Raw genomic sequence first — 24,823 nt, 5'->3', positions numbered from 1 at the left:
AAGCTCTCACTATCATTATATCACATCATTGGCAATTATTTACACATCTATTGCATACATTGTGATGTGTCTTTAAATTTTATACAAATTATTTAATTTATCAATGGAATTTGATAAAGGTCTATCTCTATTTTATCAAGTTTCAACAATATTTTTTAATGATATTAAGTCTTTCTTTTTTTCTTTTTTTTTTTCAATAAAAGAGGATTATTCCACTAAAAAAATTTATTAATATTTTTTATTTTTTATTTTTTTACAAAGGATTCAAAGAGCATACTAGAGGAAAGAACCCTGGGAAGAAAACCACTGGTCACAACTCATAAAATAAACCTATAGTATCTAGCAGATCAGTTTATACACCCCGTGCAATTTCACATACAAAATGCAGTCACAACACATATAATATCAATTTTACATAGAGCCCATATAGTTTTCAAATGTAGACTGCATAGTTTCTTTCAATGGAAGAAGACAAAATTTTCCAAAGCCCTGTGCCAAATCCCATGAGCCAAAAACCCTCCTGCCAAAAAAGAAAGTATCAAAAAACCTTTGGAAAAACACTATTGTATCAAATACCATGAGCTCGAACACTCCTCCAGACAATGAACATGAATAGTTGAAATGAAAGGGGAAAGCGGGAATAATTATCATCATAAAATTTTACATCAACATTACTCAAGAAAATCACATAACTATTGTTGCAAACCTTCCCATACCCTAGAAGGAATTTCCTCAAAACCCACCTCTCACTGATTAGCATTGCTATCAATGGCTAAATTTGCTAAATAATCTGCAATCTTATTAATTTCTCTGTAACAATGGGATAACAAAAAGGATTCAAACAACTCTAATTTATGTAAAATTAGATCAAGTATATACTGCAAATTCCAACAATTTGATTTCCTTTTCATAACACATTGAATAATCACCATAGAATCACCTTCAATTATTAAGTCCTTAATTCCCAAAGAGATTTTCATATCCAATCCAAAAGACAAAGCATGAAATTCCGCATAATTGTTAGTTTTAAAACCAATAACATGACACTTAGCTCAAATAAAATTTGCATTGTGATCATAAATTACCATGCCTACCCCAGCCAGCCTAGGGTTACCATGAGAGGCCCCATCAAAATTCAGTTTAAAGTGCCCCTTCAGAGGAGGTTTCCATCTAGCAGGGCATCTCTTACCTATTGCATCATTCTTTTTCAAAATTGAACCATGAGAGGGTAAAACCGACAACATCTTCCAAGCTCTAGTAACTCTACTATCCCAGTGCGAAAAAGAAGTAAGATTGTCTAGATTCTTATAAATAAATGACAAAGCAACCTCAGAGATTGAAGACTCAATTTTTAATAGAACCTCAGACACAGGAGAACTTATTTTTTTAAATATCCTATTGTTTCGCTCTTGCTAAATATTCCAAATCATAATAGATGGAGATATGATCCAAAGGCATGCATAAAAAGATGAGGCAAACATAAAGGGCCAAGATCTAAAATGGGAAATGAGATCCTTAGCAATAACAAAGGATATATTTAACTTCTCAAACAACCACTGCCAACATTCATAAGCATAATCACAATGTAGGAACAAGTGTGAAGAAGATTCTAAATTTTTGTTACAAAGGACACAAGGGAAAACAACAGTAATACCAAGCCCATCAAGTCTCATACCTATAAGGACTCTATCTTGAACTGCCAACCAAGCAAAGACTCCAGCTTTAGGAAGACAAGCCGAATGCCAAAACAACTTATAAGGTCAAGATGACAAATCTTTAGCAACCATAAGAGAGTTGTAACCATCTTTAATAGTGTACTTACCAAAAATATTCTTTGTCCAAATAAGTTCATCCTCAAAATCAGAAAGAAATAAAATTCTATCCCCCAAAATCATCTCAAAATCTAATTTTATATTGATCAACATCTAAGAAATCAATCGACTTCCATCTAGCTAGCTTAAGGGGTCCACTAGTCACAATTTCAAAATAATCTGCTACAAAAATACCCCAAAGGGAGGAAAGAATAGTGATTAGAGGTGACCAATCCCTAATATTCACCAAAGGTGTGTATCCATTCCATACTTAATCCCAAAATCTGACCTTTCTACCATTGTGAACAATCCATGAGAGATGAGGCAAAATAACTGATCTACATTTACAAAGGAAATTCCAAATGGCAGAACCCAAAGGCAAATTTGAGACTTTAAAAATGTACTCTATTGGTCCATTATTTAAATATTTGGCAAACATAATCTGTGCCCATAAGGAGCTAGGCTTGTCATATAAATTCCAAGCCAACTTAGCACCTAAGGCTAAATTCTAATTCTCTAAACTCTGAATTCCTGTTCCCCCAAGTTCCTTAGGCAAACATACCTTATCCCATGCAACTAAAGGGAATTTTTTTTATTTGTGGGTAGAGATACAATTGAAAATTATTACAAGTATTTAAGTGTAGAAGGCTTTGTGTTCAAGAATGCACATAATATTTAAGGTTGTAGGTGTGTATATTATCCAACATCATGCACAATTTTAAATTTCATAGAATATAATTCATCGGAGTGTGCTCATTCTAAATATAGTATTAGATTTTAGGCATTAATTCTTTCCCAGAATATAAATAGCCTACTTTACTTTAACACCAAAATAGATTTTATTTTATTTATATTTCAACTCCAAAATAAAAAATAAACTTAATAATTAAAGGCACATATTTATATTAACACTATAAATTTAAAACCTGAACTAGTTGTGTTGCCTTGTTTTGTGGTGTCTATGTCCTTTCTTGGTCATTTGATTGTCTTGGCTGCGTGTTTGCTGATGGTTTACTAATGGTTCTCTGATGGCAGCTTTTCGTAAAAAGCGTTTCAGGTCCCTTCAAAACCTGTTTGATTCTTTTAATCAAAAACAGTATAATTTTTTTAAGAAAAGAACTCTCCCCTTAACTACCTTTCATCTTCGAATTATCCAATATTCAAATTTATTTTTTCTTCTATCTTTAACTAAATAGATTTGATCGATAATGTTACGATAATAAAGTTATAATGAAATGGCTAAATAATGATAACAATTTTAACCTACTCTTAGAGCTAATAAGAAAATTCCAAGTTTGATGATTCTTATATCTGCAAAGCTGAATAGCTTCTAACATAATCTTCCTAAAATGAGAGCAGTTGTAGAAAACAATATAAATAATAATAACTAACAAAGTATGGCTTCTCACTTCTGCAATTATGATTGAATTTGAGTGAATATTGTGCAACTCTTGCTCTCCAATACAGTTAAAATCGCTCGGCCAAAAACCAGTTCATGTAAGGATATGACAAATTAATTCTGTCCAGCCGCCCAACGCAATCTCCGGCCGACCAAGCGCAGTCTTCAGCCGTCCCACGTTATTCTCGTCGTGCTCTCTCACATATTAACCATAAATGTTGTAGCTAATCCAATATTTATTATTTATTTTCCTATAAATTTAATTTATTACCCTGTAATATTTATTGTATATTTTCCATGTTTGCTTTCACCGAAGAAACATCTTCTAAGATGTTCATATCTGTTTCTATTACACACTGCTAAGATGTGACCTGGCCAAAAAAGCATCTGTTGTTGATATATTTTTCCTTAGCTTGTTATGGGTGAACCATGCAGCTAAGTGCTGTTGCTGCTGCCTTGTAAATCCAGTACAGCGCTGGGCTACATCATAAGGAAGATAACAATCACTCTTCTCATTCTGTACGAGTTCCGTATTCCCACAAAAGTCGGCAATTGGAGATGAAGATGGTGAGGAAGAAACCAAGTTAGACATTGCACCTGTGCTTTGCATTTCACAAGTGGGTGTGAAAGAGGAATCTGTTAATATTGAGGGTGCAGCTGGAATCTCTACAGTACAAGCAACGCAAACATTTTTATTATTTGATTTCACACCAGCATTATTATTTTTATTATTATGGTGGGAAAGGGATGCTCGCTCTGGAAAGTTCAATTTGGCCCTTGTACCCCTGAATTTGAAAGCAGCATCATCGTAAGCTTTGGCTGCATCTTCCGCTGTGGCGAAAGTGCCGAGCCATACCCGAACAGCCTTTTTTGGGTCCCTGATTTCTGCGGCCCATTTACCCCAGGGCCTCAGTCTCACTCCTCTGTAACGCTTCCCTTGCTTGACGACAGCCCTCATTATAGTCTTCTGCTCGTTTTTTCCAATGATATTCGTTTCTGCACAGTTGCCATTTAATAACCCCAAATAAGTTATTTTCATATACAAAATTTGAATGAACTGATGGATCTTCTACCAATAATTTGAAGTGCACAAAGTATCTTTCCCCGGGAAATTTGTTGTGTCGTCAATTACCTCCTTTTGTCTTTCTGATAAGTGCTTTCTGGAGTAGTTGAATTAGTAATTTTTAATTTTGCATTATAAAGTCCAATAATTTGTTACTGAGATACAAGAGGTGATACTTTCGTTACCATTTGGTATAAGTCTTTTATTTCTTCTTCTGTCTATTTTAAGTCATTATTGCCTCATTTTACAGTTTTTTTTGGGGCCTGGCATTTTTACCATTAAATAGAATGTTCCGTTGAGCTGCATGTTCATTCATTATCTTTTTCTTTTTACTGCTGCAGGTTCAGGGAAAAAGTAATGGGATGGCAAGCTCAGATTTTCCAAAGATTGTTTCTCAAATCATACTAGAATAAACTGTAATTCTTCCTCATTTTACGAGGGGAACTTCGTGTGCAGTTTTTTTTTTCATCAGATTTAAAATAATATTTCTATGAAAATAAACAGAATTTTGTATAAGTATGTTATTTCTTCTATCTTTAATTGTTCTTCTTCTTTTTTTTGGGGGGGGGGTCTAAAATCTCTATGTTATTAGAATATTGGAACGAATTCTTTGTTACTGATCATTTGATCAGTCAAGAAATGTTTTGTAATCAGTTCAAATGGATAAAAGAATCTGTGTCCAGCAATTTCTACCAATTTTTTTTATTTGATTTTATTTTAATCAGTGGTTTATGTGTTCTATTTGACATTTGAAATCATATGTTTTGATCTATTATTGAAAAGAGAAATCAAGCTCGAATTTCAATTAATACGAATTTTATTTAATATTTTACATCACACTAATGATCTAACATCAAAAGAACTTTTAAACTTCTAACATTTGAAATAGTTGTCGAAGCCTTGCAATTGCACTTGTAATGAGAGGGTTTCATCGTATTTTCAGTTATTAGACAGTGGACAAGTGAATAGACGAATCTATGCATGCCCAGACAAAGAAATAAATCGTTATGGTTTGTTCTTGGTATTCTAACCTTCATGTGCTTGATGCGTTTAAGTTTCATTGTTTCTTTGTCTATTATGATGATTCAATGCTTTCGTTTTCTTATGTACAAGTTTCTTTTTTCACATTAAAAGATGGTAGAAAATTGTGAGTATGGAAACAGATTGCATGTATATGTTTACAGAGATAGATTACTTTCGGGAAAAAATTTCTTATCTGAAGCACCATCTGCTTTATCATCAAAATTAAGAGAAATCAACACCTTTTTCTGCGGATTTAGGTGAGTTTGGGAGTTAATCTGCATTAACAAGCAGGACTAAACACCCCAATAGAGTAGGGTTACTTGTACCCACAGATCTGATAATTCTAACAAATAGATTATAGTTGTATATATTTTTTTAGAGTCAAAATTTTCATGATTGCAAACCACTATGTACAGTAAAGAATAAATTGTACGCTGCTAAAAAACTATGTACTATTATATCAAGATTGAGGAGATGCAGGTGATCACCGGTTTCTTTGTTGACGCAGCAGATGGGTGTTTTGAATGCCGTGAAACTGTTCTGATCATCTCCACGCGACATAACACAACTCGTCGCCAATGCATCCTTTCTACACAGATGGGTGTTATTATTATTATTAAAATTTTCAATTTCAGAACCTTTCTGGGCTCGATCCATTGCTTTGAAGTTGCTCATTTACAAAGTTATAATATCAGAAGACGAAAAAATCCAAAGAATACATTACTTGCAAGGTGGATCTCATTGAGGAATATATGTGAAAACATTAGCTTCGCCCAATACACAATTTACAGACTTGACTTGCTCTCGAAGCTTCTCCCCATTCACGACAATTCCCACGACGACTTCAAAGACTTGATGAACAAGAAATAAAGTTTTGGGTCCATCCTCACAATTTCCTTCTTTGTTTTCTTTTGTGGGGCTAAAATAGGTACGACTAACAACACGATTATAGCAAAGTTATGAGAACAAATAATGATCTAAAATGAACAAACATCGATATAAGTGGACTTAGCAATTGTCTACATTGATATAAATGGACTTAGCAATTGTCTTTTTCATTTTTCACTTATGTGTGGGATTAAAAAACATGTTTTAGAAGATAATTCTTCTCTCTTTACATAATAACCTAAGAAATCTTATTATCAAATCTTATTATCAACATCTACTAAAATAGGTGAAAGTGAAAGGGAGACTTTTCAAAGCTCTAATCAAAGATCACACAAGAAAGGGAAAGACTAATCAAGAAAGCCAACTACTAAGAAGCTACCACACAAACTCAAGGAAGAACACTACTACAACCTTAGAGAGGAGTGTGGGCCCCTAAGGAGTAGTACTAGGTGATATAGGAAGAGAAGAGGTTACCTCCCCAATAATAGTAAGAGGCTCAAAAATTTTAAAATAGAAATGTGAGTAAGTGGAAGAAGTTGGGTCCATATTTCAGCCAAAAAAAAGGAAGCATTTTTTCTATAAATTAGGGTTTATCATAGTTGAAGTAATAATTTGAAGCACTTACATATATAATATTAAATAGGTATATAAACACAAAATATTTGATTATATTTTTAATCTATTGAAGGCTAAAACGTGTATGACCAACAAAATAAGTAGTAAATAAAACTATTTATTTAGCTGATTTGTGCTAGCATTTTGTCATAATATTCTATTTATAATTTTTTAGCATTGTTTTGAAATTATTTTTTTTGACTAGGATTAAGTTGGTTTTTTTTCAATGCTTCATGTATGCTCAACATAATTTGAACAAAAAAAATTATAACATAAAACTTATTTTTATATTTTGTAGATAAAGATATCTAAACTATTCAAACACAATCTTTTTCAAAAATAATTTAAAATATAAAGTTTTCTAGAAATTAATGATATATGTCATTGTTCTCTTTTTGTGATGATAAATACATGCTACAATAGGGTGTAGCTCCTATTTTATTCAGCCAAAAAATGACATCCACATACAAAGAGAGAAGCTACATATTGTTGAATTCAGAAAATAGCATTCCATCTAAGCCCATCCATGGCAAGTAAGCATTGGAAACTATTTCATCCTTATTATTATCGATCACCGCATTGGCCAGAAGATCGATAGCTTCTCTATACACATGTGTATGCAGGAAAAGTGGGCGAATAAAACTCAATATGTGAAAATATTTCAAAATACTAGTCCACACACACACACAGGACTTCTTGATGGAAGCTATGGAGTAACGTAGTGTTACTCAGCTTCCCAAGGAGGGTCCCATGGTTCTCTATCTCACAATGTCCCTCAAACCAATGTTTTTGCTCTCAGATCACTGAGCAAAATGGTTTAGGGATGGCAAATGTAAGAACAAGGGATGCTTTGATAGATTTTTAGAATGAAATGTGTTATAAGCTAGGCATGATTTTAAAATGCAATAAACTAGATGATAAGATGACAAGGTTAGTATGAGTACTATCCTAACATGATATATTTAGTCTACGATTGAGCTAAATGATAAAGAAAGTATTCTAAACATGCATATTTAGTCTAATTTCTATTATAAAAGAGGCTAAATGATGAACATAAAAATGATACGAAAGCTTGAAAGAATTTGAGCATAAGTGTAATGCTTCAAATTTGAAAGATGATTGTTGAGAATGGAGGAATGAGAGCTCTATTTATAGCATAAACAGGGCAATGGATGGTCAAGATTGAAAGGTTTAATCAAGGGCCAGGTTTGAAAGTTGGGGATCCATGTGCACAATTGGCACCAATGAAATGGTGACAAGTGTCAATATAGGATTGGGTTGAGAGAAGGGGTTGGAGGCATTAAAGGCTTGAGAAGACCTCATGGTTATCTAAAGGCTAAGGGTCAAGTCTAAGTTAGGCTTACCCACTGGATTAAGAGTTAATCCAAGGATAAACCTTTGTGAAAATGATTAAGAGATAATCATGGTCAAAGCATTAATGGCCTGATGAGACCCTTGGGTTGGATAGAGGTTGAGTCAAAACAAATGTTTTAACCATGTGGGAGGGTTTGAATTAACCATTAATGGTTATTGGAGATTTTAGGGATTAAGTGGTTGAAGGTTGGAAGCCTTCAATGGTTTTCAAAGACTTTAAGGGTTTTGGTGGTTGAAGGTTGAAAACATTTAATGGTTATCAAAGACTTTAAGCCATTTGAGAAGTGACTTCCTTTTGTTTAGGGATGTGACAAAATTTAGAGGAGGGTTAGGTTAATTAGAAGTTTTTAGAAGATTCTAGAAGGGATTAGAAAGGGGTTTGGGATTTTACAAGTGGATGGAGGGATAATAGGATTTAATTGAAATAATTTAATTCATTCAATTTGGTTGTAATTAAATAAATTTGATTTATTCAATTTGGGATCACTATTTAATTAAATTTGAATTTAATTAAAAGTGGATAGGGGGGTTTTAATTGAATAAAATGATTTATTCATTAAATGGGTATAGTGCATTTAATTTAAATAAATTGAATAATTTATTTAATTAAATAGAGGAATGTGGATAGTTTAATTAAATTGGATTTAATTAAATAGAGAAATGATCATAAAATATTCATTTAGGAATATGGTCATTTTTATACGTCTACATTTTGCCCCTCTTTGAAGTGACGTGTGTGCACATGTTATTTCAAAGAAAATGATGCTTTATCATGATTTATGATCTAATGCAATTTTTGTGTCACTTTTTTGATTTGTTAGTCGTGCCCCAGTTTTGATGTGATGCCCCAGATTTGATATTTTGATGGTGATGCCCCCTCGGGAGATGAATCAATTTTGAATTTTTTTTATTTAATTTGATGAAGTTCGTATGATGTGTATGATTTCATGCATGTAAAAAGTGTGTAGATTGATTCATCTCCCGATAAGCTACAACTGTTTTGGCATAGGGGAGACCGCGACCATATTATAGGTCCAGTTGGCTAACCCTAATTTCATTTCCTCCTATAAAAGGGGAAAAGGGCTTGATTTAGGTTCATTTGTGCTTTGTTGATTTTGAAGAAAGAGAATTTGCTCTGGAAAGAAAATGCCTATTCCCTATCACAGACACCGTTTTGAGCGCGTTCGGAGGTACCGGAGACCTGTAGCGCGTGGACCACCAGTAAGTCAACGTTTTTGACCCCTTTTGGATTTTTTGTTTTGTCGTTTTTAGGCATTTTTCGAATTTCAAAGTTCGGGTGTTTCGTTTTAGCACGTCTAGGGTCTGTTGTAGCGCATACGAAGTGTGAAGTAGCACATCAAGTTCAAATTTAGGGGTCGCGTCCGAAAACTGTAGGCTAGCGCATAAAACTTTAAGGTTAGCGCGTGCATGTAGAATAGCGCATGTAAAGTATTGGGTAGCGCATCGCGTCAACAGGATAGCACGTAGGTGTGACCTAGCGCATAGGGGCCGCAGAGGGTCGCATAGGGAAGGAGGTTTAGCACGTAGGGCTAACCTAGCGCATAGGGCTAAACAGGTAGCGCTTAGGAGGGATAGATTAGCGCATAGACAGAGTCTAGCGCATAGGATGGGTTAGGTAGCGCAAAGGGGGAAAAGAGTAGCGCGTAGACAGAGTCTAGCGCATAGGACAGATAGATTAGCACGTAGGAGAGATAGCCTAGCGCATTGGGGTGTTTTAGCACATTTAAGATCTGTTTTAGCGCATCGGAAAATTTTTGCAATTTTGGCCGAATTGAAAATTTGTGTTGTTTGCCTGTCGTGTTTTGATGAATTTACCCAATATGAGTGTTTGTATAACTTGTTTTGGTTTGCGAGTTTTCAAGTTATATATAGATATCAATCTGTTGTTTTGATCAAAATATGATGTAGTTGCGTGTTCTGTTTCAAGTTCAATGTATGTGAAAGTCTGAGTTGTGTTACAAGCCGATATGGGTTGGAAACTTGAGTTGTTTTACAAGCTGATATGGGTGGGAAACTTGAGTTGTTTTACAAGTTTATGTGAGTGTGGAGACTTGAGTTGTTTTACAAGTTTTGATATGGTTTTTGAGAACTTGAGTTGTTTTACAAGTTGATATGAAATGATAGGATATTGAACTTTGATTGTAGATGAGCAAATTGTTTCATGTTGTTGATGTAAGTTTGATTTTGATATCTTTGTGTTGATGTGGAAACTAATATTGGATATGTTTTGTTTGTTGACAGGAGCGATTGGGTGTTGTACAGTTGAGGGAGAGATTCCCGAGACCATGGACGTTGATACCACGATTGTCACAGGCAGATTTGGACATTATAGAGAGATGTGGATTGACCTCTCTTTTGGATATGCCTCGGTTCACTGTGAACCGGGGGCTTTTGACAGCATTGGCAGAGAGGTGGCACAGCGATACGAACACCTTTCATTTTGCTACTGGAGAGATGACAGTGACACCAGAGGATTGCTACCGGATTTTGCGGATTCCTGTAGTAGGGGCACTACTTCCTTATGAGTAGTCAGAGAAGGGTGGCACAGAGGCACTGGGCCGCATTTTTTAGGATGACACAGTTTGTGGCTATGAGATCCCCTGGCAGGAGTTTTTGGATTTGGGTTATGCACCGCTGCCATCTGTACTGGCAGGATTCATTGGGGGATTCCTTTGTCCTGATCATAGGTCAAATGGATTCTCGGTGGGATGGGGGTTAGTTTTGGAGGAGATGGTTACGTAGGGCAGGAGGTTTACATGGGGGTCAGCGATGCTGGTTCACTTATATAGGAGTTTACACGAGGTAGTATACCTCGGTTATGGTAGCTTGTCAGCGGGAGTGACCCTATTACAGGTATGGTGCTGGGAGCACATTCGAGTAGCGAGGCCACTAGCCAATAGGGATAGGCCCATAGGTGCAGCATATGCCTACGGATACAGAGGTCTAGTTGTCCAGCGTAAGCTGGGCAAACTAGAGCATTGGAGGAGGGTTTTTGACGATATAGATATGGTCACCTAGAGGCCGTATACAGGTTGCGAGGTATGGGCGGAGGATGGGCTGGAGATGCCCTTTGTATTTATGACGAGGTATCTGATTGGGAGGACTCCATTCGTCATTGAGCGTTTTGTGGTGACCCGAGTTTTGAGGCAGTTCCGGTGCCAGCAGCCTATTCCATAGGGAGCATGTTTATATGCACGGAGGCAGCAGGATGTGGCCGATTGGGGGCCGACTATTGATAGTGCAGTGGCGATTGAGGAGTTTGTGGGGTGGGCTGGGCAGATCTGGGATTATGCCCATGAGATCCAGGATGCGGGCATGACAGATGAGTTCGCTTGTTTGTTTGTTGCACGGGCGGTGGCCAGGATCTTGGATCCAGAGGAGAGGAGGCCAGCTTTTGACTCAGATGAGGAGGGGGATGGGGGAGATGATGGCGATGATGGAGATGATGGAGGAGGAAGATGTAGAGGAGCCAGAGGGAGGCAGGGAGGGAGAGGTGTGGAGAGAGCAGTGCGGCAGGGGAGGATAGAGAGAGGGAGAGGTGGATTGGCTATCAGAGCTGGGAGAGAGGGGAGAGTGGGGGAGGTGCTGGCTGTAGTGGGGGGTGAGGAGGAGTTGAGGAGACCAGCATAGAGGAGGAGGGTAGATGTACTCCCACCTCCAACACCTAGGACAGGGCGAGTGGGAGGGGTTCCTCCAGCACAGGTACCGCTGCGGGTTCGAGTGCCAGGTCATGTGGAGGATGCACAGATCCGGACCTTGCAGATTATCGTTCAGCAGTTGCAGGCACAGATTTCGACCTATCAGCGACAGATTTCTTAGTTGACCACTGAGAGAGATACTGAGATAGAGCGGTGAGGACGAGTGGAGGAGGCGTTGGCAAGTGTGCAGAGAGTAGCGGCGGGTGGTCCGATGAGAGACACCCTTAGAGAGCTGACGCGGAGAGTGCAGGAGGTAGAGTATTATAGGCGGCATTATGAGGATGCAGTACCCAGGGAGCGGCGAGTGGAGAGTTTTGCACAGTCGAGATCTAGTCGATCTCGAGCCATCGAGACACGATCTGAAAGCCGAGGTGTGACAGGGCCACCGAGACAGGACCCTCCTGGAGATCTAGGGGCGGGTGCATCTGGAGCGAGACCATCTCCGTCAGGAGATAGTCATACTTGAGAGATAGGGTCTTTGTTGTATTTTTGAGCAGTTTGTTATTTGTTGTACTGGACACAGTGTTTGGACACATTTTGTACATTTTGATCAGTTTTGAGATATATATATATATACGGCACCATTTTTGATCATGTGATGTGTTGATATGGATGGATTTATTTTATGTGATGATGTAATGCTTAAATATATGACGTAAGATGATGCAGGATGTATGTTGTTTATATGCTGTGAGATGTATCTTGAAAATGAGATGTATGTTTTATTTATGCTGCTAAATGTATCGTGATATGTAAATGATGTTAAATGATATGGAATGATGTGTATGCAACTAATTGTTTTTTCAGCATCCCTCGTTCTGTATTTGCCATCCGATATAGCCATATTTTTGCTTTCTTTGTAAATATCATCATTGAGCATTGATTTGTTTAGGATATGTTGAAAATTTATACAAGCATAATGGTATAATTGAACCATAATGACCTGAGAAAAATTTACATGATATTTGATTTTGCAAGATAGCACAAGCGTCAAGGTATAATTGAACCAGGACGATCTGAGTGCGTATTGCGTAAACAGACAAGATTTGATCATTTGTATGCGTGAAGTGGAATCAAGCCTTCAGTGATATTGGACATATCACGTCTCGAGGCATGTATTCACATAGTACAAGTGATCGCCTCCCAGACAGAAGACTAAGAAAATATTGGAAGTTCCCCACGATCTCCAGCTGTGAAGCATTTAGTGAGACAAGGAAGAGAATCCAATAATGCACAAAGTTCAAAATGCAAAACTAGTTAAGATTTTATGCTATAGTGCAACATTCAGTACTTCAGAAAATCATCCATCCTTGATATTTGTGTGAATTGTCTTTGTTTTGGTTTTTGCGATGAAGCGTAGTGTTGTTTGTTGGATGTCATGCTGTTGAGTTTTGCATCTAGTCTTGATGTCTTTGAGTGTTTGCAATACTATTGTCATGCCCCTAGCAGAGTGTGCCTCATGATGTGAATATATACAGTGATTCCAAGCCATGGTGTTTTAGTGGTAGGAGGATATTTATAGACAAATCAGGATAGTGACTACGCTAAGTATGTCCTGAATGGATATTTGCTAAGTGTCAGGCGATGGCCGATAGTGTTTTGTATGGACAACATGGTATGGAAATAGATAGAGGAGCCATTCTTTCGCAAGGGCACCTGTTTACCAGGTTTTCACCCTTTGTTTTTATTGTACTTCTTCTTTTTTTTCTTTTTTTTTGCTTTTTCTGGATTTTTTTTGATTTTTTTGTTTGTTTTGGGCTTTTTCCGTGCACGAGGCTACTTTAAGTATAGTACCTTTTCAGATGGATGCTGTTAGTTGGTTCGTCGAGCACATCTCCTTCATAATTTGTTAGCTGATAAGCACCTGATCCATAAACAGATATGATAACATAGGGACCCAACCAGTTAGGTTCAAATTTTCCTTTCTTTTCTCGATCTTGCTGATTTCTTGGATTTTCTTTGAGGACTAGGTCACCAACCTTGAAGTTGCGGGGAATGACCTTGTGATTGTAGCTCCTGCACATGCGTTGCTGATATGCTTTGAGATGAGTATAAGCATGTTGGCGTCTTTCATCTAATAGCTCAAGTTCTTGTAGACGATTAACTTGATACTCTTCATCTGGGATTAAGCCTTTCAAAGAGACTCTGAGAGATGGGATTTCTACCTCCAGGGGTAAAATAGCCTCTGATCCATAAACCAATGAGTATGGTGTCGCTCCTGTAGGTGTGCAGATGCTGGTCTTGTATGCCCAAAGTGCTGGATTGAGTTGTACATGCCAATCTTTGCCTGCATCATTCACCGTTTTCTTGAGGATTTTCAGTATTGTCTTGTTAGATGCTTCTGCCTGACCATTTCCCTGTGGGTAATATGGTGTAGAGAACCTATGTTGGATTTTGAATTTTTCACATAGTTCTTGGAAATCTTGATTCTTGAAGGGCCGTCCATTATCTGTAATGATTGAACTTGGGATACCATATCTGTAGATCAGATAATTTAGGATAAAAGAGGCAATATGTTTCCTAGTCACTGTGGTCATAGGAACTGCTTCTATCCACTTGGTAAAGTACTCTGTTGCTGTTATAATGAACTTGTGTCCATTTGAAGATGAAGGATGAATTTTGCCAACGAGGTCCAGTCCCCACTGGCAAAAGGGCCATGATGTTGTAAATGGCTGCAGTTCTTATGCTGGTGCATGTATCAAATTACCATGGATTTGGCATTTAGGAAATTTCTTGGCAAAGTGATATGAGTCTTTCTCCATTGTAGGCCAGTAGTATCCCATCCTGAGAAGCTTTTTAGCAAGAGTAGTACCACTTGAATGTGTGCCACAAATACCTTCATGAAGCTCGTGTAAAGCCAAATCAGAATCATTACGATCAAGGCAACGAAGAAGAGTACCATCGAGACCTCGACGATATAAAGTATCAGCAGTAAGGGTGTAATGGGCAGCTTGTCGGATAAAGTTACGTTTTTGGTTACGGGATTGGTCAATGGGTAAGATATTATGCTTGAGGTAGTCGTATATTGGTCCATATAACGGAGAATCTGAACTAGTCAAGGCATAGATAACATGGGATTCAGAGTGGTCATAGGCGGGGGAGAACAGTTGCTCTACCAGGAACTCATAACAACTCTGTTGCTCTGGAATTTGTAGTAGCGAAGCGATTGTAGCCATTGCATCGGCTGCTTTGTTCAACCTTGGTATTTGCTCGAAGGTGATGTGCACAAAATACTGTTTGAAGTCATCCACCATTCGCTTGTAGGGTAGTAGCTTGTCGTCCTTTGTTTGATAGTTGTTATTGATTTGATTAATGACCAGTTGTGAGTCTCCATAGACTTTTAACTCTATGATTTTCCATTCTACAGCCATTTTGATGCCTATGACCAGTGCCTCATATTCAGCTACATTATTTGTGCATGGAAACATAAGCATGTATGATCTTGGTATAGTGTGTCCTTCAGGAGTGATGAACAGAATGCCGGCCCCGAAACCATGTTGAGTATAGGATCCGTCAAAGTATAGGGTCCAGTGTTTGGTAGAAAGAGCAAGAACGTCCCTGTTTGGAAATTCGATCTCCATGGTGTGTTTTCCTGGTAATGGTGCTTCAGCCAACTAATCTGCAATTGCTTGTCCCTTGATGGCTCATCTTTCTGTGTATTGGATGTCAAATTCACTAAGAATCATGACCCGTTTAGCTAATTGGCCTGTAAGAGCTGCCTTGCTGAGTAAATATTTGAGAGGATCAATTTTTGCAACTAGCTTGATGGTGTGTGCTAGCATGTAATGTCAGAACTTCTGAGATGTGAAGACCACTGTTAGGCAAGCCTTTTCAATAAATGTATAGTTGAGCTCATAGCCATTCAATGTTCTACTGATGTAGTATATGGCGCATTCCTTTCCTTATTGATCTTCTTGTGCCAATAATGCCCCCAGTGATATATCTGTTGTTGAGATATATAAAATAAGTGGCTTTCCGGCGACTGGTGGTACTAGAACTGGTGGATTCATCAGGTACTATTTGATTTGATAAAAAGATTCTGCACACTTAGCATCCCATTTGAATGGTACATTTTTGTGTAGCAAATGGTTAAATGGTAGACTTTTATCTGCTAGTTGAGCGATGAATCGCCTGATTGATTGAAGTCGTCCCTGTAGAGATCTGAGTTGATTGATATTCTGTGGTGGTGGCATTTCCATAATGGTTTATACCTTTGCTGGATCAACTTCAATACCCTTAGCTGAGACTATGTAGCCTAGTAACTTGCCTGATGTAACCCCGAAGACACACTTCTTAGGGTTAAGCCTGACTTGGAATTTCTCCAATCGATTAAAATTTTTTGTTAGGATGCCAAGATGTTCTGCTCTGGTGAAGGATTTAGCTAGTAAGTCATCCACATAGTCTTCCATAAATATGTGCATCATGTCATGGAATATTGTGGTCATTGCTCTTTGATAAGTGGCCCTTGCATTCTTTAAGCTGAAAGGCATAACATTCCAACAGTACGTCCCCCAAGGACAGGTGAATGTTGTTTTATCTTGATCTTCAGGAGCTATCTTGATTTGGTTATAGCCTGAGAAACCATCCATTAGTGAGAGCATTGCATGGCCTGCTGTGAGATCTACAATTATGTCGATACTTGGTAGAGGAAAGTCATCTTTTGGACAAGCTTTGTTGACGTCTCTGAAGTTAGTGCATATTCTAATACTACCATCCAGTTTTGATACTGGAACGATATTGGATATCCACTCTGCATAGTCAATGGGTCGGATGAATCCGACGTCTAATAATTTATTTAGTTCAGTTTTGACCATGAGTGCCACCTGTAGATTCAACTTTCGTAGCTTTTGCTTGACTTGCTTAACTCCTGTAGAGATGGACAGATGATGCATGATTAAGTGTGGATCTACTCTGGGCATATCAGCATATGACCAAGCAAAGTTGATTTGCTGTTTTTTAAAGAAGATGATGAATGCCGATCTTTCTTCCTCTGTCAGAGATTCTGCAAGGTGTATATTTCTAGCTGCTTCTGTGGTACCAATGTTGATTGATTGAGTGGGCTCAATCAATATGGGCGATCGCTCATGAAAATGCTTAGGAAGAGTGTCAAGTCTCCCATCGTTAGGTGCCTTAAAAAGGTTTTCACCCTCCGATGTGTCCTTTATTTTTGCTTTTTCGTAATCTAGAGCTGCCATTGACTGGTTTTCAGCATTAGATTCTTTATTTGGTTCATTTTTGCAACTGAGAGACTTGGCACTCCCTGATTGACAGATATCATTATTTTGTTCACTAGTAGAGCCTGTTTCCGGATTTACGGTACATAGGTAATGGACAATAGATGCATCATCTGGGAAAATTGGTATATCATTTGTTTCAGGTTTGTCCCAGTCGATGAGGTCAGGAAAGACAAGTGGTAAGGAATCGTTGGGTGGATCAAGTTCGGCTACCGTAAGTGTTAGGATAGAGTTTTCATCGTGATGGGTCTTGGGTTTAAAGAAATTTAAGATTTCATTGAGGTCCTCGATGGTATCATCTTCCACATAGACTTGTTCATAATGTTTCTGTTCACTTTCTTGGGCGTCATAGATATTTTGCGATCTAAATTCAAGAGGTCTATCTTCTGCGTTATGTTCTTCCTGAGAAAGGGATATAGAATCAGTATCATCTAGGATATCAATAGTAGCATTGGAGTAGGTACCCCATTCATATTCATTGGAATCTGTCTCATAGGCATCATCCCAGATTCTATCTGTGCTGTAAACAGGTGTGTTGTATGGTGAAAACAAATCTTTGATGATGGATACCATTTTGATGGTTTTTGTAGATTCCGTCTCAGATCCATCTTCTACTTGCTGGATTTGTTCATAGACTGTACTTTCTCGGGGAGAAATAACGGTATCTGGAGATGACCTGATTTGTTCTTGAGATATTGGTGTTTGAATATGAGCTACTGCTGCAAATAGGGCCTTCTTGTGACTTAGAAGCTTTTCCTGATGTAACTTCTAATCTTGACGTTCTCGTGCCTTGCGGATTGTTTCTGTTGATTCAAAAAGTGCTTCCTGCCAGGATTCTTGTTTGTACTTCTTCTTTTCCTTCCATTGAGGTTTTGTAGTTGTGTGTGGCGGCCGTTTTAATAGGAATGTGAGTTTAGAACCCAATCCTGCTTTGTTTCTACTAGGTTGTGAAGGAAGATCTATAGGTTCAGTGACTCCTTTGCGTTTTCCAATAGGCCCGTTACCTCCATATCCCATTTGTTTCATGATTAACAATATCCAGAGCGGCTGCTCTATGATTTTCTTCCTCATCTTTGTATAACCAGCTAAGAACGTCCTTGTCCTCTAATTCATGTGCTAGAGTACCCAATTGGATGAAGGTACCATCAAATTTAGTGATGGGCTGAGCGGCCAGTTGTGTTGATGTAGTAGGCAAACCATGCGATCTAGGTGAGGTTGGCAATTTTGCCAAACATAAAGGCTCCAAAGAGTATTCTCGCATGCCTTTGTCTTTGATGTGCATTTTCTACTTGAAGTCTCCCCATAAGGAGTTGGGTTTTGCTGTTTGTGGATCTGATGTTGAAGATTGCTGCTTTTCTCTATTATGAGGAACCAAACTATCTTGGGCTGCCCCCATTGCATTACAATGTTGAAATGGATTGTGATCAGCTGATATGGAGATTTCTTGTCCATCATAAGGAAACTTGACACACTGGTGATATGTAGAAGGTACTGCTTGCATTTCATGTATCCAGGGTCGTCCTAATAAGATATTGTAGGTGAGATCAATATCTAAGACCTGACATATAGTATCCTTTTGTACTGGGCCTACTTGTATAGGTAATATCACTGTGCCTTTAGAGGACTGCTCTTCCTCATCATATGCTTTTATGGTAATCTTTTTGCAAGGATCAATAGATTCTTCTGAGAAGCCTAATGCACGGATAAGCTTTAGAGTACATATATTAAGTCCGGCTCCTCCATCTATTAAGACTCTTTTGACTCGGTGTTTACAAACAATGACTTCAATATGGAGAGGAGTATTATGCGGATGACTCAATGAGGTATTGTCATGCTCTAAGAAGGTGAGGTTATGAGGTCCTATCATATGGGTGACCATGGCTTGAAATCTGTCTGTATCCAGATTTTGAGGTACATTTGTTTCCAATAGTGCTTGCTCCAATATGTCTTTGTGCTTGGGTGATAGTTTCAATAATTCCAGGATAGATATCTAAGCTGGAGTCTTGCGTAGTTGGCTAACCAAGTCATATTGGATTTTTGGTGTGGCAGTTGTAGGTGCAGTATGTCCTTTTAAGACATATTTCTGAGTGCGGGTTGTTACATTGATAGATTCATGATCACGCTGATCTCGGATGGTGATGACATTTATTTGATGATCTACAGCTGATATATGGTTGATAGTGCTATTGTAGATGTGATTAATACGAGCTCCGCGTGTATCATCTGAAGTGGATGCTCCATCCTTGTTGTAATTTGGGAGAGGATTTTTAAAGGCTCTGTGATCACCATTTGTTTTGAGACCATCAACCGTTAAGTCACCTCGATCAATCATGTCTTGGACTATGTGTTTCAATCTCATGCATTCGTTTGTTCTATGACCCTTGTTGCGATGGAAATCACAATAGTGTGAATCATTCCACCAAGGTGGTTTGATTGGGGGTTCATAATTGTTGATTGGAGGAAAAGAAATAATTTTTCTTTGCCAAAAGTTCTCTAAATGTTGATTCTAATGATTGTCCCAGTGGTGTAAAAATATGCTTTTGGAAATTGTTTGTGTTGCGTGAATTGTTGTTAGGTCCTGGATTCATGTTCTTGCTTTGAGTATCATTGGTGTTATTCGTGTTAAGTTGTCCTTGATCAGTGTTTGGTGCATATGTGTTAGCATTTGGTGCAACATTTTAAAGATTTTTCGTGTTCTGAGGATTTCTAGATAAAGCAAGCACTGGTTGTTTAGATTTGGGATCATGTGATTCGTTGTTGCCTTCGTTCTTGTTTCGAGTCCAAAATTGAGATTTGTCAAAGTTGGTTTTGTTTTGGTTATTGTAGTTTGATGAGTTTGTTCCTTCCTTGTAGAATTTGAGTGTTCCCTTTTTGACACATGCTTCCTCTACTTGAATGCCATTTTCAATCAATTTAGCGAAAGATGGTATGCATTGAAGTTTTAGTCTGTAACTCATTTCGCCATTCAAGTTATCAATGAAGATTTCCATTTTCTCTTTTTTAGGAATATCTCGAGGATATCTAGATACCATGCATCGCCAACGTTGAAGGAATGCCATGAATGTTTCATTGTTCCTTTGTTTGGTGTTGCAAACATCTAGCATGGTTATGGCATGTTGAATGTTGTAGGAATAGTGGGTTATGAATTTGTTAACCAATTCATCAAATGATCTAACAGGTGGTGAAATTTTGGATAACCATTCCATGGTTTGCCCACCCAAGCTTCTGGGGAATAACCTCATCAAATAGGTGTCATCATGAGAAAATTCAAGGCTTAGTGTGCAAAATTCCCGTACATGATCTCTAGGATCACTTTTCCCATCATATTTATCAAATTTGGGAATGTCCGAGTTTGGAGGAAAAGGCACCATGTTCAAGCTTCTGTCAAATGGATAAGGACAGATTTCATTTAAAGAGTACCGCACTGTTGTCCCTTGTTGCATATCCTGTATTTGCCTTTGCAACATTTGCATTTGTTGAGTAAGAGCAATCAAAGGTGCATTGTCTTGCCGAGGAAAAAGTTCTTGCCTTATATTGGTTCTCAGCTAAAAAGGAGTGGTAAATGGTATATGTTGCTCTGGTGTTTCTAGTTCAGGTATATGCATTTCTGGTATGCGTTGTTCTGGAATGTGTTGTTCAAAGTTATGTTGTTCAGGTATGCGAGTTTCTTCTTCTCTGTTTTGTTCTTGATATGCATATTGCCGAGATCCAGTTTGAAAAATGTTTGGGTTGAAATCTTCAGGAAGTTTAACGCCCTTGCTTGTGAGCATCAACAGATATTTTTCCTTGTCATTTTCCATGAGCTTTTCGACAAGTTTTTGGAAGGAGGGATTTACTTGACATTCCCGAAGAAGGGCTTCAGTAATTTCAGGTTCTTCTACGGGTGGAACTTCAAAAGGATTTGATAATCTTCGATTCATACTGGACTCAGTGGGTGTCTCGCTTTGTTTGTTACTTTGAGAGCGAGTAACAGGCATTTTAGTAGAAGCTTTCAGTGATGAAAGGAACAAAATCCTCCTCGATGTCTTGCTTGGGCGTTGGTGGTTCTAGTCGAGATGTGTTATATGTGATGCACTCGTCGGGCAAGAATGCTGGATTGATTTTTCCGCCGCGGTTTATGGTTTGATTAAAAGCAGACTTTTGACAATATGCTCTTGTCTTCAAGGGTTCCTTGTCAAATTCGCTAGATTTGTTTTGGATATAACGTTTGATGTGATGAAGGAATACTCGATGAGATTTGAAGAGTTGACGATTGATGTATAAAAATTTATTTCGCTTGATGAATTTGGAAAAACTAGGTTGTCGTTTCTTTAACGTGATGTTACGATAGAAGTTCTTTCTTCTCATAATAAGGGGATTAGTCATGCAAGAGTGATCAATGATTTCCTTTGATTGGTTTGGATTCAGTTAATTCTTGTTTTAGAAATTTCAAATCTTACTTTATCAGAGTGAAGGTTTAGATGTCCCTTCACGATAAAGTGTGTCAAATGATATGGATAAAAGCTTCCCGATCTGGAAACTAGATTTGACAATTTGAGAATTTTAAACAAGTGTTTTGAGATAGAAATCCATAAGATGGTAAAGGATTTTGATGACACTGATGATGAAAATTTTCCGGATTATGATAGGAGAGACATCCTCTATTGTGTGATTTGTTTAGGATTTGGACAACTTTGTTTAACACAAATTAGCATGAGAAAAGTTTTTAATAGTTTGTTTTTGTCACTCTGGTTTGATAAAAGATGATTTTTGATGAAAAAGTCTTCTAAAATGTTTTTGAAATTTTAAAATTTTTTCAGTTTTGGACTCTCTGTTTTTCGGCCTTGGATCACGCGCTAAAACAGAGTTTACATGCGCTCCTGAATTTACCTGATGCGCTAAAGGAATGAGCACACACGCTAATCTGCCCCTAGATACGCGCTAAAGTTTGGTTTTTGGAAAATTTTTGTTTAACTGGTGCAAAATCTACGCGCTATACTGGGCCTTACACACGCTAACTGTTGGAGTATATGCGCTAAAATATGGTTTCTACGCACTAAGCTGTTTCTTCCACGCGCTAAAGTTAGGACTGTTGAAATTTGCTGTTGAATTTTTTGAAAAAGTTATGCACTACACTGGGCCTGTGAAGCGCTAACTATTTTGTTTAATGCGCTAATTCTTGGTTCCCACGTGCTAAGAGGTTTCTGTGACGCGCTAGACTGTGTTGTGGATGCGCTAAAGGATTATTACTATTTTTGCTTGAGGATAAAACGCTACTATTTTAATTTCACGTGCTAATGTGAGGTTTGGATGCGCTAACAAAATTTTTCCACACGCTAAGATGTTGTTCTTATGCGCTAGACTGCCCTGATTTTTCCGTTTGGGTGATTTCTTGAGGTTTTTTATTTTTGTTGAGAAATTTTCAAGTGCGATGGATGATTTTTTGAAGTAATAACTGCAAGCACAGCACAAAAAGTACAACCATTTTGCCTAATCTAACAAAAAGTGTATGTTCTGTGAGGATGTGTTCAAATCCCCAATGTTTTAATAGGTCTGGATACAAGTAATACACTTCAGATAGACGCTTTAGTCAAGGGTCATAAATAACATCATAGCCCACTAGTCTCGATACTCCGTCAGCTCAAACAGCCATGTCACCCCTTAGGGGGCGCCCGTTTTTTTGCCTTTTGCCAGAAGTTAACCCAAAGTGAATTGCTTCACAGTTGAGTAGTTATCTTGGGAGATATATGGTGAGTAATCTTGGGGGCGGATTCTTCCCCACCCTTGCACTATGATGTTACAAATGTTTGGTTACTGACTCGGTTCAAAGTTTCTAATTCTATGGTTCTTAATCAGGCTTCCTGTTCGGCCGTCAGTGATAAACTCCCTCAAGAGGCTTCCCAACCTTTAGAACAAAGGCTTTACGTATCTCAAGGATACTGGGGGAAGGCTAATCACTGCGCGCAACCGTTGAAAAGGACTTTCGTCACATTCCATATTTGATTATAGTGGGTTGGAATTCTTGGCATCAAAGTCATTCCCCACTTAGGTCGTTCCCTTCACACCGGCCATAAATGGCTTTAAGAGTTGATTACAACTCCTCGGGAAGGCAGGCCTGCTAAAGGTTTTAAATGCTTGAATTACTGAAAGCTGTAAGAGTGGTCTGGATTTTTGATCACCTAGTTAAGGGGAGAGCATATTCCTTCCACTTTCGAGACAAGGCAATCAAGTTGTTTTTTTTATCCTTCAAAACAATGATTTGCTAACCTCTATTTGGAGATGTTGCTCCAACAAGCATGATGTCCTTTTTAATCTTGAAAATAAAGATTTTCTGATCTATAGAAAGGAAATGGTCAACAAAGCAAATTTTTGATTTGAAGGTCAACAAAAGAAAACGTTTTTAAAATAAAATTGCTCGCCCTACCTGCAAGAAACTGTTAGAATCCTGCAAGCAAACCAAAAAAATAAAAATTGTTAGCGAATATGGGGGACTTCCACAAGTCTAATATTCCAGTTCGGTTACAATAAAAAAAAAAATTTGTTTTTGTTTTTCTCTGACTGTGATGCACTACAGAACAAACTGTACGAGCTACAGAATATGATCTATGCGCTAAAATTTATGCTAAATGCGCTACTCTATTCTCTGGATGCGCTACTGTGGGTTCTGGAAACGCTATTCTGTGTTTTTTTGACGCTGCAGGTAATTTCAAATATGATGCGCTAATGTATGAGTTTCATGCGCTATATTATGGATTAGAAGCGCTGGAATGGGGATCTTATGCGCTATTCTGGTTGTTGAATGCGCTACTCTGTGTTTCGCCCACGTCAAGACCTACAGGAAAATGTTAGAGGGAGCCATGCACTGCAAAGATGTTTTCACGCACTAGTTTGCAAACTATACGCGCTAAACAGTGTGTTGGATGTGCTACTCTATTGATTGGATACGCTACTTCAATTTTTCCACGTGCCTACAAAAGTGGTTAGTTTCAAAAATCGAAAGCACTACTTCAATTTTCCCGCGTGCCTGCAAAAGTGGTTAGTTTCAAAAATCGATTTGTTATGTAGGTTCGAGCCCCACGGTGGGTGCCAGAAATATATGCGGGAAAAGTGGGCAAATAAAACTCAATATGTGAAAATATTTCAAAATACTAGTCCACACACACACAGGACTTCTTGATGCAAGCTATGGAGTAACGTAGTGTTACTCAACTTCTCAAGGAGGGTCCCATGGTTCTCTATCTCACAATGTCCCTCAAACCAATGTTTTTGCTCTCAGATCACTGAGCAAAATGGTTTAGGGATGGCAAATGTAAGAACGAGGGATGCTTTGATAGATTTTTAGAATGAAATGTGTTATAAGCTAGGTATGATTTTAAAATGCAATAGACTAGATGATAAGATGACAAGGTTAGTATGAGTACTATCCTAACATGATATATTTAGTCTATGATTGAGCTAAATGATAAAGAAAGTATTCTAAACATGCATATTTAGTCTAATTTCTATTCTAAAAGAGGCTAAATGATGAACATAAAAATGATATGAAAGCTTGAAAGAATTTGAGCATAAGTGTAATGCTTCAAATTTGAAAGATGATTGTTGAGAATGGAGGAATGAGAGCTCTATTTATAGCATAAACAGGGCAATGGATGGTCAAGATTGAAAGGTTTAATCAAGGGCCAGGTTTGAAAGTTGGGGATCCATGTGCACAATTGGCA

The 24,823-nt window shown here is 37.9% G+C and overlaps 1 protein-coding gene across 2 annotated transcripts; it reads right to left on the bottom strand.

Annotated features, from left to right (window-relative positions):
* Window positions 1–329: 329 nt before the first annotated feature.
* LOC131026815 (ethylene-responsive transcription factor ERF112-like) lies at window positions 330–6,020 on the bottom strand. Of its 2 annotated transcripts, none has more exons than XR_009102393.2 (2): window positions 5,785–6,020; window positions 330–520 (listed from the first exon to the last, which is right to left on the bottom strand). XR_009102393.2 is itself a non-coding variant. In XM_057956805.2 (2 exons), exons 1-2 carry the CDS (start codon window positions 5,969–5,971, stop codon window positions 3,560–3,562), a joined length of 834 nt encoding a protein of 277 aa, XP_057812788.2. In that variant the 5' UTR covers window positions 5,972–6,020; the 3' UTR covers window positions 3,451–3,559. The 2 variants fall into 2 exon arrangements, 1 of the variants encoding a protein (XP_057812788.2); XM_057956805.2 differs by lacking the exon at window positions 330–520 and adding an exon at window positions 3,451–4,206.
* Between the last annotated feature and the right edge of the window lie 18,803 nt (window positions 6,021–24,823).

This window comes from Cryptomeria japonica, chromosome 9 (genome assembly GCF_030272615.1).
Source record: "Cryptomeria japonica chromosome 9, Sugi_1.0, whole genome shotgun sequence".
Classification (NCBI taxonomy): Eukaryota; Viridiplantae; Streptophyta; class Pinopsida; order Cupressales; family Cupressaceae; genus Cryptomeria; species Cryptomeria japonica.
The sequence above is the reverse complement of the archived record's forward strand: the minus strand, read 5'-3'. Positions and strand labels throughout refer to the sequence as shown.